The sequence below is a fragment of the Peromyscus eremicus genome, chromosome 13 (genome assembly GCF_949786415.1).
Source record: "Peromyscus eremicus chromosome 13, PerEre_H2_v1, whole genome shotgun sequence".
Classification (NCBI taxonomy): domain Eukaryota; kingdom Metazoa; phylum Chordata; class Mammalia; order Rodentia; family Cricetidae; genus Peromyscus; species Peromyscus eremicus.
The window spans coordinates 23,085,157-23,099,856 of NC_081429.1; the positions used below are offsets into that span (position 1 = coordinate 23,085,157).

The following is a 14,700-nucleotide window of genomic DNA, read 5'->3' on the forward strand; positions in this document are numbered from 1 at the left end:
TTTTTCCAAGGAATGGAATTGACCAAAGATATGAGTATGTTTAACTGTAGGACAAATTAGTAAATCATAGCCCAGAAGGGGCTGCAACACAGAACACAGAATTGTAACTCTTCTCCCAGAAGTCCAGGTCTCTTACCAGCCTATTGCCCAGTACTTACAGACTGTCTCTCATCCCATGGTCATTGTTGGCTGTGTCAAAGCCGGGCAGTATTGGTTTTGTCTTTAGGGCCATCAGCTAAATTCCTTTAACAGTGTCTAAAGACTGAACAATACTTTACTATATAGATACATAATGCTTTATTTCATGTGTTACTACAATTGGACACTTAAAATGTTGTTTCTTGTTTGAGGCCACTATAAATCATACTTTAATATTTCTGTGGCTGTGGTGTTGACTATTTTTCTCATTGTGGGGTCTTCAGGGACTTCAGGATTGGAACTCAGGGCCTTGAGCATGCTAGACCAGTGCTCTACCACTGAGCTACATTCCGGCCCCTCAAATGCAATCTTTATTAGTTTGGTTTTTTTTTTCAAATATATTATTTGATTTATATGTCCATGGTAACTGAGAGTCTCACAACTCCTTAGCATCATGATTAAAAGGCCCCTGCCTCTCCCCTCTCCTTCTCTTCTCCCCCTCCCTCTCTTTCCTTTTGAATTTCAGAGAATTAACTAATCAATAATGCACTTTTATCTTGTCATTATATTGGACATAGATCTAGGAGCACTGGGCTGAATACAGTGTTTGGTCTTTTTAATTATCTTCTCGTGTATTAATTATGTTTTGATCATTAATCTCCATCAGGGCTGTCAAATTGCTTTGTAACCTGGCAGTGATGTTTTGCAGTGTTCGAGGATCGGATTTCCGACTGTCTTTCTAACGATAGAGAACACAGCTGACTCCCTGTGTCATCACTTTGAGAGGTTATCGGATGAGAACTACAGCACTGGGAGCGGGGAGTGATGGGACATCAGACGCCTCATAGCCTCACTCTGGATTTGCATAAGTGCTTTCTCATCCCTGTTTCAGCTGAGGCTCGGAACCCGAAAATCACATTCATTGTATGCTGTGAATAATGCAGCGGGCTGTGGGATATCCTCCTCAGGATTAAGGCTGTCTCATGAGAAGCATTAAATTGAGTTTTAGAATTCCCTAGGTTGAAGGAAATTTAAAGAACTCTAATCACTAATAACGCACTACCTTTTGGTAGATAGAGTGACCCAGGTGATGGAACCGTAAACCTTAGCTCTGATGAAATGATGATAATAGGGACAGACTCACTAGTGACTTGGCAGGCTGTTGATGGGCGTGCATTTCCTTAGTGCTGGGGCTTCTTTGAAATCTGTACATACATAATGCCATGCAGCGATAATGCTGTCTGTCCGAGGATAGTACTCATACGTGAAAGTGTTTCCACAAGATTCTAATGGACCTGAACTCCCACCCAGTGCTCCATATTCTTTATTGTATTCTTTCCTTTCTATGCCTGGTTATGTTTAGATTCATAAATGCACCATGTCACAGTTCCCTGCACTGTTCAGTACAGGAGTGTGTTGACAGAAGAAAAGCTGAGGAGCAATCAGCTGAACCATAGGGACGAGTGTGTAGTGGGCAGCGCCATGCAGGGTCTGTAAGGACACTCTGGTCACAAAATCCCCTAGTGACACATTTCTCAGAGTGTGTCCCCAGTGCACATGACTGTTCTTAGAGAAAGGTGCCTCCCCCTCTAGCCTTCATCTCAGCCTTGCTAAGGTATGTAAGTGATGCCTGGGAATCCCTGGGATCAAGTTTTAGAACTGCAAATAATTAGCTAGATGCCACAGCTGTACAAACCAAGACGTCCTGGGAAAGCCTGAGAGGCTGTAGGATCACTTTGTGGCTTCGACTGCCGACTGCAGTGTGCTAAGCCTTCTTAGGATTGATAATTACTAGAACATGTTCCTGATAGTTCCACTTATTGTTTTTTAATTAATAGTCTCTTAAGGTTTTAGATTTATAGAAAAATTGGACAGAGTTATACAGAATTTCCATAAAGCCTCAGCACCATAGTGCTTGGGTCACATTTGGACTTTTGTAATTGACCTTTTAAAAGTAAGCCGTAAAGTGACCGACCTAGTGTATTTTCAACCGGCCTGATGTTTCTCATCTACAGTATTAAGGTAACCAGAACTGTCTGTCCTCAGATTTAACTTTTGCTTTCTCCACTCTTCATTATCTCGGCATCAGAGACACCTTTGTTCTTCCTCTGATGATGTGCAGAAAAGCAGCCCAGTGGCCATCAGGAACGGCTCCACTGAATCAGCAGGCTTTTAGGGGTCACCACAGCTTGGTTCTAGCCTTTGATGGGTTCCCACGCTGCTTAGCTGTTGTTCAGGATACAGCACCCAGGAGTAAGCATTCTGTTGACCCATGGGGCTTTCTACGCAGACCATCTGTGGGGCCACTGGGAGCCCCTAGCCGCTGTGGGTGCTGGGTTTTGCTCTAAGTAATGTGTATTTACATGCCAGAGCCTAATAAGAACCTAATGGAAACATTATGACAGAAAGAGCACCATTTCAAGCATCCTCTGCACCATTCTCTTGGCCTCCAGCTCGCTGGTTTATTGAGGTCTCTAGATTTGGCCCCTGCCTGGAAATACCGCATCCTGATCATCTCAGTGCACGCTTCTCAGTCTTCAATGGAAAACTGCGTCGTGATTCCTCACTCACTTCCATCTCCTTATATTGTCTTTCTTTTTTTTTTTTTTTAAAGAAGTTTGTTTGTTCTTATAAATTATACAGAATATAAAGTTTACCACTTTAGACATTTCAAGTGTAGAGTTCAGAGGCATGTAGTGTATGCAGTTTGTCCAGTACAGCCATCCCCAGGCCTCAGATCCTTTTTATCTTCCCCGTTTATCCAACACCAACTCTACTTTTTTCTCCCAAATCTTGGCCGTGGCAACAACTATTCTTTCTTTTTCTTTTCAAAAAAATTATTTTTATGTATTTGTATGTGTGTGAAGCAGACATATGCCCGTGGAGGCCAGAGGTATGGGGATCCCCTGAAGCTGCAGCCATAGGTGGGTGCCAGCCAACTGATGTGCAAGCTGGGAGCTCAATGCAGGTCCTCAACAAGAGCATCCCTCCCTCATCTCTCCAGCCCTGATGACAGTTCTTTCCGTGAATCTGACTACTCCAGGCATCCTAAAGTAGAATAACACTATTTTTGTAATCTTGTGTCTGGGTTTTTTCTCCTATTGTAATGACATCTAGGACTGCCCATGTTGCAGACTGTATCAACATTTTATTGCTTTTAAAGACCAGATAGCTTTCTATTGTATGTATTTCCCAAATTTTGCCTAATCAGTCATCCATGGATGGATATTTGGGTCGTTTCCAACCTCTGGCTATTATGAATAATGCAGCTATAAACACTGGTGAATAAATAACTTTTCAAATGCATCCACTCTCTTCTAGGTACATACCATTATTGGAAATGTTGAACCATATGGTAATTCTGTTGTTTGATTTTTTTTTTTTATAAGGAACACGTACTATTTTTCACAGTGGCTCACTGTTTTATATTCCCACCAGGCTTCTTTTTAAATAACCAAAATATTTCCTACATATTCTTCATATTTACTTGTTGTTTTTGGTGAGCTTTAAATGTACTGATTTATCAGCTCAACGTCCAACAACTTTCAGATGCACAGTGAAGTGAGATGTCTCGAGAACGAAAGAGGAGTCTTCACATAGGATTCGGATGAAGAATTCATATCCAGAGCGAAATCTTGCTTGCACAAAAAAGGGACTCTCTGATCTCTCCAGTGCAAAAGCTCTTAATGATTCAGTCAGTGACCAAAGGAAGGAAAACCTCCCATTACCGCTCTTCACAATGGTAAATGTGTAACTCACAGGGTGGTGTTTCGTGGAGTTGGTTCAGGAGAGAGTTTCCCAGCCCTTCCAGGCAGAGCCCTCAGTAGGGTTTGTGAGGCGTAGTGAGGGGGGCCCTTTGCTCATACAGCTTTCATGGTGTTTTCTTTTGAGGAGAGGTGTGGGGGAATAGGAGGCCCTAAGCCTTTCATGACGGCTGCGTCTGCTGGGCCAGCGCCAAGTCAGTGTGCAGACTGGGGCATGTGGGCAAAGCCTGAGTTTTCAGCCTGGATTCTCGGTGCTGAGACTGGAGGGCAGAGTGGGAGCACACCCCCTTCTCTTACGGGGAAGAGGGGCAGTCCAGAGTTGGGAAGCCCGCTGCCCGCCCCGCGCCCTCTGGATTTTCTTTTCCATTCACATTTTGACTATTCAGGAAACTCTTTAGGACCTCTGCTGGTATCTCTGCCCTGCTCTTTTGATCTTTTCCAAAGTCCTTACCACCCTCTCTTATGAACCCCCAAGTGTTAGAGTTCAAGTCCATAATCTTCCATCACTGCTGGCCCTGTCCTGCCCTGGTTTATGATTCTCGGTGGTCTAAGAAAACTACCATGGGCTACCACGACCTCTGAGTGGTCCACATCGCCTTTCCAGTCTCCCTCTGGCTCTCTATACCCAGGCCACCTCACATGCTTGCAATGGCTATATTCCATGCTATGGCCCTGGGAGCTGTTTCTGTCTGTACCCGGTCACTTTGACTCTTTGCCCTGCTGTCTAGACACCTGTTTTCTCTGTTCACACTCACTTTTGGAACTTCTCTGGCCACCTCTGCAAACTAGCTCAAACTCCCTGGCTACATCCAAATACCCTCCCAGGCCCTCTCATTCTTCTCGTGACTCAAGCAGCCTTGTCTACAGACAGCAGGCCCTCCCTGCCACTGCTGGGTTTGCAGTACCAGCTCCTGTCCTTCTGACATGGCAGATACACAATCAGTGTTTTTCAAATGAGGCTTAAGCATAGAGTTGTTCTGGTGTGCCCCCCTCTCAATGCCCTGTGAGTCTTTTTAGGGTACCTTACTGCCCAGGTCTCCCCCTTCTTTCTCATGGAAAAGCAGTCCATTCCTCCTCTGTGGAAGATTGGATGCGCAGCCCTGGAGCTCCGAGTGCCTTTCTTCTAAGGAACAGGCTATTATCTTCAGAACACTCAGTCCTAATCACAGGTAAAGCTTCAGAGACACCCATGTCCCTCATCTGTGGGCTAGGAGGAAATATCACTTCCCAGAAAGTCTCCCCTGTAAGCCACAGCCTCCAACTTCGCTTTTTCCCCCTGAAACATTGAAGGGTATTGTAGCACGAATCTTAAAAGGTCTTATTAATAAAAACAAACCCATAGCCAGGTACTGGGGTGAATGCTGAATGATCAGAGAAGCAGAGCAAGCCACAGCCACCTCACCTTGCCAATTCCTCAACTGATCTTGTTTCCTCAGACTGAAAGCCTCTGAATCCTCATCCGAATGGATCTCTGCTGAACTGCTGCTAAAAGCTAAAAGCTTAAAAAAGGCTCTAGTTCCTGGTCCTCAGGCCTTATATACCTTTCTGCTTCCTGCCATCACTTCCTGGGATTAAAGGCGTGTGTCACCATGCCTGGCTGTTTCCAGTGTGACTTTGAACTCACAGGGATCCAGACGGATTTCTGTCTCCTGAATGCTAGGATTAAAGGCATGTGCTACCACTGCCTAAACCTATGTTTAATATAGTGGCTGTTCTGTTCTCTTACCTAAGTTTATTGGTATATTAATATAAGTATATCAACCACAGGGGATATTATATATTATCACTCTGTTTTGACAGGAGCAAATTAGAGGCTTCATTACTGAAGAAAAACCTAGTCTCATTTCAAAGGTGAAGACTTTCATAGGTGGAACCTGGGCAGGTCCAGCTGGGGGATAGGAGGGCTGCTTCTGTATCGATTGGTCGGAGACTGGCCTGCCACTGTATGTCACACCCATGTCACAGCCATAGCTCTCACCCTATCTTAGGGAGACAAAGACAATAGGGAAGAGCCCCACAAAGAACATTTGGTGACAAGAAGGTTCCAGAACATATAGTGGGATATAGAGAAATACATTTGAGACTAGGGATAAAGAACACTCTACTTTCCAGTTTTATCTTCTCCAGTAAAGTGGTTCAACATTTTTGTTTTGCAATAACATACACTATCAGTCACCCTCTGGTGGGACAGTGGTACCAGGGGGCTGGGCAGCTCCCTGCTAGGCTCATTGGAATAGCCTTTCCCGCTGATGGGAAACAGGTCTACCTCCGACAGACATCTTTAAAATTCCTTTCCCATCTTCAGATCACTGACTAAAGCTGACTCTTGTTGGGCTCCTATCTCTGAGCCCTCTTGCTGGCCACAGTCTAGCACGTTTACATATCTCAGCACGGATCAAAAGTGAATGTTCCTTGAGGCTCTGAGATGTTTCTAAGAGTTGTAGGGTAAGAAACCTGGTTGGTCTGAGTTTATCGCCCCAGGCATCCAGTCTTCCTCCTCCCCACCCCCATAAAAAGAAAAGGCAGGCAGAAAGGAAGGGTGGGAGCAGAAAGGAAGGGCGGGAGCCACTGGACTTTGACCCATTTACTTCAGTGTTTGTATCAGGGCCAAAGTGAAAAGAAAAGAAATCCAAAATTCTCTCCTCGTTCTGAATTTTGTTCCTAATTGTATAGGCTGGTCTTCAGTGAGAGGACTGAAGTGTAACAGCCAATCCCCACTTTACAGTAATTATTCCTGAGGGATTTCTCTGGGATCCACTTTGCCAGCGTGCCTTCCCAAGCAAGCATCTAAATTCCCCACCCTGCTGTGTCCTTGCTTGGAGGCTTCTCCTCATGGCTTTGCCAGGTTCTGGAGTGATGGATAAGCCTTCTATGAAGCAACTGCTTCTTCTTTCTCAAGTAAGAAATGTGAATCCAAACGGTGCTTTGGAATTTCATTATCTGATAGTTAATTATCTGTAAGTTAAAGCTTACAGAGTGCAAGCTCATTGCTTCCTTGGGGATCAGTCAAGGGATACACATCACGATTAACGTGGGTGCATTTGTCTGTGACAAGTTTGTTTCCCCCTGTGTTTAGTCCCCGCCAGAGAGGTAGGTAGGTCCTTCCACGTGGAATTCCCAGAGAGACTTACACTTGTCATCAGCCCCTGCGGATTCTGTGAGAACACAATAGTATAGAGAATTGCCATGGAGGATGAACCCCTGACCTTGCAGAACGAGGTCTGTGCTTCGGTTAGATTTACTCTATTTAAGATTGAGGCTCACACCAAAATTCCTGTCTGGATTCTTCTGTGGAGAGGCGGCGTCTGATGTGTGCCGACAATATTTATGTGACATTGTTTATGTGTGACCCAGTGATCATTAACGAAGGCCAGTGAGTGGAAAGCTGCCATGAAGTGGATTTGGAAATGGCTGGATCAGCTGCTGTTTTGGCAGGTCAGCAATGACTTAGACTCTGATGAAAAGAATTGCAGCAGCAGTTTGTGTTCAGCCAACCTCGTGTTGAGAGAAAAGACAGTTTAGTCTCCAGCACGTTAGAAAACTCGAAGCCGAAGTTTCGTGGTTTTTATTTGGACAAAAGTTTAGGATTCTGTATGTGAGCAGAATTTCTTCCGTTTTTCTTCATTGTGTGTAAGATCTGCTTCTCAACCAAAATTGATGACTCGGGACTTGTATTAGTCAGTTGAGGCTGCTGTAACAGGTACCACAGTAGGTGAGAAAATGGGTCACAGTTCTAAGGTCTAAGATCAAGGAGTCTTTGGCTTGCAGGGGGCTGTCTTTACTCTGGGTCTTCATGTGATGTTCCCCCATGTATGTCTGTCCTGCATTCTTTGTGTGCCACATGTGTATATGATGTGTGTACAAGTATGTGCACGTTTGCATGCCCGTACATGGGGAGGCCACAGGACAACCTCGGTTGTTATTACTCCAGCTTGGTTGTATTTAAAGTTTTTTGATTTATTTTGCATGTGTGAGTAAATATATTTAAGTACACGTGTGCACAGTAGAGGCCAGAGGATGACCTTAGGACTCACTCCACCAGGAGCCACCCACCTTGGGTTTGGGATATGGTATCTTTCATTTCCCTGGACTCATAGAGTAGGCTGGGTTGCCTGGCCAGCAATCCACAGGTTTTCACCCATCTCCAACCTCTCCAGGGCCAGGATTACAAGGACATGCCATGGTGCCCAGCTTTTAAAATATGGGACATAAAGACAAGACTCAGTTCATCCATCATACTTGCAAGGCAGCACTCTGCTAACTGGCCTGTCTTCCCAGCCCACCTCACTGGGCTGGAATTCACCAAATTGGCTACGCTAGCTGGCTTTGGAGGCCTAGAACCCTGCCTTTCCCTACCTCTGCCTCCTCAGAGCAGGGCTGGGATTACAAGGGCATGCCCACCATCTCATGTTGTTGGGTTTTTTGTTTGTTTTTCTAATGTGAATTCCGGGGCTCGAACTCAGACCCCCGTGCTGCACTTTGCTGCCTGAGGTCTTTCCCATGCCTCTCAATTCTTCTTGCCAGGACTTCAGTCAGCCACCTTTTACTTCAAAGGCCTTATCTCTAAACGCAGTGGTATTCCGTGGTAAAGGGTGAGAAGTTAGGGCTTTCCACAGGAAATCTGGAGAGTGCGTACGTCAGCCCACAGCACGACTTTGATGGAGACAATCTATATTTAGAATCTTTACAAGCATCCCTTTCCTCCTTATCAGAGCTGGAGCTCAATCCAGTTTCTTTTCTGGTTCCCATTTTGGAGAGCCTGAGACATACGGAGGCAACAATGGCCAATAAAGAAGGTTGTATTTAGACCCTTCATAGCATCCTCTTCCTTTCTGTCAGGATCACGGCCTGCGTTCCTCTTTTAGTTTGCTTCCTGGCCTCTGATTTGAGGACCATGAGGACGATTGAGAGATTGTGAGAACAATGACCTGCTTCCTGATAAAAGGCTTTTTATCAGTCTATGGGTTAGCCGTTCCTGCCCGCAGACCTAGGCTTTCCCACCATGCTTGTCCTTCTGTTTGACACGGTGTTCCACACACAGCTCAGCTGTCCCTATAAAAGCTGGTGGAGAACTTAGTATTGCCGTAACTGCTAAGAGTTGATGGGAAGAATTGGAAGAACTGGGTGGGTACCCAGCAGCCACCTCGAGTTCCTTTCATTGTCCATTTAACATCTGGAGACTGTCACGGCAGAGCGTTCTGATCACAGACTGCCTGGTTCACTTCCTAGGGTGCGGAATGTGGTACTTGTAAGATTCTCAGGAAGGTTACAAACCCTTTCTGTGCCTCAGTTTGCTCACGGAAGTACAGGGGACAACAGTTCTTATCCCCCTCAGAATGCAATTGCAAGCTTCTAAGAGCTCTTTCTAATAACTGGTAGTATTGTCACTGTAATTAACTTCATCACTCAAATGAATGTTTATTAGTTGCTTTTGCATGCCCTCCATCCCCCCCTCCCCTCCCCCGTGCTTATCCTAAGATGTCATGATAGAAACTGCAGATGTCCTAGAGCAACAGCTCTTCTGCATACATTTTGAGATATGCTGCTGCTGTTATTACTATAAAAAGAGATCCCTGTGCTGGGGGTGCCATTTAGGAGTAAATGCTTGCTCCCTGAGGCCATATGAGTCCTAGCTGAAGACCTTGGAAGGAGAGTGCCTGGATTCCTGTGGAAACCTGCAACAATGGTTTCTAAATATGTAAAGCAGACACAGAACCAATCCTGGTATTCGTGCAGGATTGTAGGAGATGCTCCGCTAACCCTTCTAACAGGCTTGTTGGCTCACCTCATTTTCAAGTGTGAAAGTGTGAAAGTGGGTGCAAATACATTTTGTTCTGATGCCACTGTCACTGTGTGGTGAGCTACCTGATCACCATTGCCTGGTACCTACATTTGCAAAGGTTTGTTTTACATATGCTTATGGGAAGTGGTCATTGGCCCACATGCTCATCGGTTCTATTCCCGTGGTGAAAACTAATGGAAAAACAGCAACACAGCGGTGAGCCAATGGGAATGTGCTCCTCTGTCTTTGTGTCTCAAAACCCATTTCTCTTCTGGTATTTTTGAGATGCTGTGGTTGCCTTACGGAGGGACACCTCGCGTGAATCCAGAGAGCCCAAGTGTCAGGCACCCATGGCATTCACAGGCTCACCTCGGCAAGGGAACACTTTGTGTAGGTGGACAGTTGTTTGTACTAAGGAGAGAGGATTGTAGGCACATAATTGGTATGTGATGAGTTAATTCTAAGGCGCTCATGTGTTCTGAAATTAGTGAGTACTAGGCAGGGGAAAAGCTAAAACAAATGGAAACCAGGAACTTCAGAGACAGTAACTTTATGCCCTGTGTTTATATATTCATACACAAACATATGTATGCATACCTGCAAACATGCAAAAGCTTTTCTGTACACATTTACATATATGTGTTATGTATGCAAACATCCCCCACTATACTGAGAGCAATGCTCCAAAGCCCTCCACAAAACCCAAATCCACAGATGTTGATTTATCAGTTACTTTTCAGTGTTTCCACAAAGTGCCTGATGGAAACAACTTCTTGGGTCCATAGGTGTGCACGTGCACATGCACACACACATACACACACACACACTAAACACACACACTACACACTCACATACCACACACACTACACATACAAAGAGATACAAAAAGATTTTGGATGCTAGAAGTGATGTTTGAGAACGGGGTTTGAATAGTTGATGAAGGGTCACGTGACCATACAATCTAGCATCCTCTCACTGACTGTAGTGTAGGATTTGACAGATTTTTGAATCAACATGAAAACAGGAGTTGTTGGAAAGCAAAACCCGATCTCAGAGGAGTGAGTGAGTTGTGACTGGAAATGCCCAGAGTGGTGCTGGGCTGTGGAGAGATGGTGCCTCATTCATGCTGGATCTGGGGCTAGAGATAAAAAACCCTGTTCAAATCTGACCATCATCTGGCCACTTCCTGCATCCCACATCAGCCTTCCTCCCGTGTGCATCTTCCCTGGTTGACGGCATTGTTTTCTAACTAGTAGTTGGCACAGTTTTAGGGTCATAGCAGAGTGAATAGAGAGTGCACAGTTCATAATTCCTCACTCTTTCACCTGGAGTTCTTCTGTTATCATCCTGAATTAGTGTGAGGCGTTTGCACACCCAATGGTCCTATGTTCATCTACCACATCCACTGATGTTTTATCAAGGGAGCCTGTAGTTTACTAAGTCGTGCGGGTGCTGCATGTTTTGACCACAGTATAATGGCATACGTCCACAGTGATGGACCACATAGGGTCATTTCATATCCCTCCCTCCCCTAGGTCCCAGACGATCTCTGGTCTTTTTACTGCCTCCATAGTCTTACCTTTTCCAGAATATCCTACAGTGAAAACCCTGCAGCATGCTGCCTCTTCAGAGTGACTTCTTTCCGTTAGCGGTGTGCCTGCAACTCCCCTTCCTGTCTTTTTTGCTGCTGCATAATTTGTGTGTCTCTCCACTGATTGGCATGCCATTTGGGTACACCATTTACTTATAGAAACACTTTTTATTGTGTCTGAGTTTGGACAGTTATAAACAAAGCTGGTGGAGTCATCTTTTCAAGTTTTCATTTGGGTAATTATCAACAAGCACGGTTATTGGTTCATACAGAGGGTACTTATAATTTCATATGAAACTGTGGCACTGGTATCTTCATGTCTTCCTGTCACTCCACATCTTGGCCAGGATTTGGTACTGTCCGTGCTTTGGATTTTAGCCATTCTAGTAGACTGGGATGAGCTATGTTTCTCCCATTCAGTGTTCTCTCCAAATCACTATAAGAAACATATTTAACGTTATCATTAATGTAATATAACACTGCCATTGTCAGATCCTGACACAGAAACAGTGGAGCAATCCCATATTAGTACTAACATGGAGAGTGAGAAGAATTGAGCATGTGTGTTGTTTTTGTTGTTGTTTATTTTGAAAACAATACCACCGAGAGTACGTGCTTCTCATTGCCAGGTGTGAACAGTTGTACTCAGAAGCATAGAAAGTCCCAATCGTGTGATGATGCTCTCCAGGAACACTCTGGCCTTCGAGCATTTGCACGTGCTGATTCTGTTTAATATTTTATACATTTCATGTGTACAGCATAATTATTTGTTGTACATGCACACCATGAAATAACCACAACATATCTGCAACTCCAGCATTATCATCTCAGTGTGTGTGTGTGTGTGTGTGTGTGTGTGTGTGTGTGTGTGTGTGTGAGAGAGAGAGAGAGAGAGAGAGAGAGAGAGAGAGAGAGAGAGAGAGAGAGAGAGAGAGAGAGAGAGCGCACAGGTCTCTCTGTTTAGTAAATTCCAACAGAATCCAGGATTGTTACCATAGCAACACTGTTATACTTTGAACCTGCACATCTTGTCTGTCCTGCACAACTGAAATCTGTACCTAGCATCTGTCCCTTGTCCTTCTTCTGGCCCCTGGTAACCAGAGGTCTACACTGTGTCTGTGAGTTGGGCCGTTTTGGGTTCACACACGAGCAAGTTCCGGTAGAGCTTGTCGTCTTGTGTTTGACTGATTAATTCCAGATTGAGATTTTCTAGTGTTTTTGTTTCAGGTCTTTCAAGTTGCGTATATCATCATCAAAGCCGCCAATGCCCCTCGACCTGGAAACTGGATTTTGGAGCGATCTGTGGATGGCATCAAGTTCAAACCCTGGCAGTACTATGCAGTCAGTGATACTGAGTGTTTGACACGCTACAAAATCACTCCAAGACGGGGACCTCCCACTTACAGGGCTGACAACGAAGTGATCTGCACCTCCTATTATTCTAAACTGGTGCCGCTTGAGCACGGAGAGGTACTGTGTCCATTGCAGAAATGGCTCCTTGTCATCAGAGGCCCTGGCCTCAAATGATAATGTGTTATCCCTCACGGGAGCCTATGTCGAACATTCAAAAATCAATCACCCTTAATCCATAGGTGTGCATGTGCCTACCTCCCTGTTTAAAGTGGCCTTGATGGTGGCCTTGATGGTTTTATCTCATTGATTTCTTCCCAGCATGCAATTCCCTCAGTTTTCACTCTGCTGTGTTTGAACAGCCCCAGTAGGCCCCCCACCCCCAGACTCTTTCCATAAGATCAGGGCAAGAATATGTGTTGTATTAAAGAGTAGCCAGGCAAGGTGGCATAGAAATGTTATTCTAGCTCTCCAGAGGCTGAGGCAGGAGGATCATGAGTTGGAAGGGATACATAGTAAGACTTTGTCTTCAGTAGCAGTAAGAACATGGGTAGACGAAAAGAGGCCAAAGGTACTTCTAAAACGTATAGTTCTTCATTCTCCCTCCTGTTCAGGGGTTTGGAGGATGGGGCTGCCCATGACTTAGGTGCTCAGTGCATGCTTCAATCAACTCAGAGTGAAAGGACTAGACTAGAAGGGATACATAGGGAAACGAACTAGAAACCGGTCCGTTCTTCACTAGCACCTTGCTTGATGAGCGAACACTGTAAAACTCTCACGTGCTCTCTGTGGCGGGAGCTGGGCATGATGCTGTAGAGTTGACTAAGAAAGCGGCATCCTTAAGGTTTGAGGCATATTTTTCTTACCCTCTCTAGCCTGTTCATAGCATTAGGCATTTGCTGTAGTGTAATGGTAGATCTTCAAGGACCCTCGCAATGCAGGGGGAAGGGCATGGCTTCAAGAGTGACAGACATCTCTGAGGTAGTGGCGTGGGTAACCCACAAACTGAGACAAAATGAGGGTCACTGCATGTGAGTACCTAACATATGTTAGATGGTGTGTTTTGTGTTTGTTTGTTTTGTTTTTCTATATAGAACCTAGCTTTTCGATTTATCTTTGTAAAGACTCTGACGCAGTTAACCAGCATGCACTGTGTATGATATTAGGCAAAACTGACATGTGTTTTTGGCTGTGTCCAGATTCACACATCACTCATCAATGGCAGACCAAGCGCTGATGACCCTTCACCCAAGTTGCTGGAATTCACCTCAGCACGGTACATAAGGCTCCGTCTGCAGCGCATCAGAACACTGAATGCAGATCTCATGACCCTCAGCCATCGGGACCTCAGAGACCTTGACCCTATTGTCACCAGACGTGTGAGTATGGGGTGTGTCCCTCACCAATGGGAAGAGCTTATTTCAGGGCGACATATTCTTTTCTTTGTTTCCTTTTGGTTGGCTTTTTGCCTTCCCAGCCATCCTTATTTAAATGTACAGTTGAGTATAAAAGGCATGTCAACAAACATTTTTATGTCCCTCCCATCCCTTTGGATGTGAATTACTAGGTTGTGGGACAGCTATATGTGTAACTCAGCTGAACTTGTTTAAAAGCCCATGCCACATTTTAGTCAGACCAGCAACATTGGCGAGCCCTGGGCCGATCACACAACCAATATCCAGTGTTGTCAGCAGTCAGGCCCTGTGGGCTGTTGAAACGTTGGGATGGCACTCCGTGGGTCCTCCTGGTGGTGTTTATTTGTATGTCTCTGATGACCAGGGTGAGCCTGTTAAGCTGACATTTGGAGGTTTTTTTTTTTTTTTTTGTCCATTTTCATGTATTTTTTTGTTCAGACCATATTATGGATATCATCTCATTGAATTTTTCTGTTAACTTTTGAAACTGAACAGAGATTTCTTTTTGGAGAAGTCCATCTTTCATATTTTTGGTTTTGTTTTATTTTTAATACTTTCTGTATTCTTTCAAAAAAAAAACTTGCTTTTGCTGGGTTTCCAAAGATGTTATTTTATCTTTTCTTCTAGCAGTTTTATGGTCCTGGCTTTAGCATTGATAAT

At 44.7% G+C, this 14,700-nt stretch overlaps 1 protein-coding gene across 1 annotated transcript in view; it reads left to right on the forward strand.

Moving 5' to 3' along the window:
* The window catches only part of Lama1 (laminin subunit alpha 1), a 130,839-nt gene that overhangs the window by 33,757 nt on the left and 82,382 nt on the right, over positions 1–14,700 (forward strand). The window contains exons 4-5 of the mRNA XM_059278034.1: positions 12,503–12,745; positions 13,825–14,004. Of these exons, the coding sequence (XP_059134017.1) occupies positions 12,503–12,745; positions 13,825–14,004 (423 nt within the window). The remainder of the gene's footprint in view (positions 1–12,502; positions 12,746–13,824; positions 14,005–14,700) is intronic.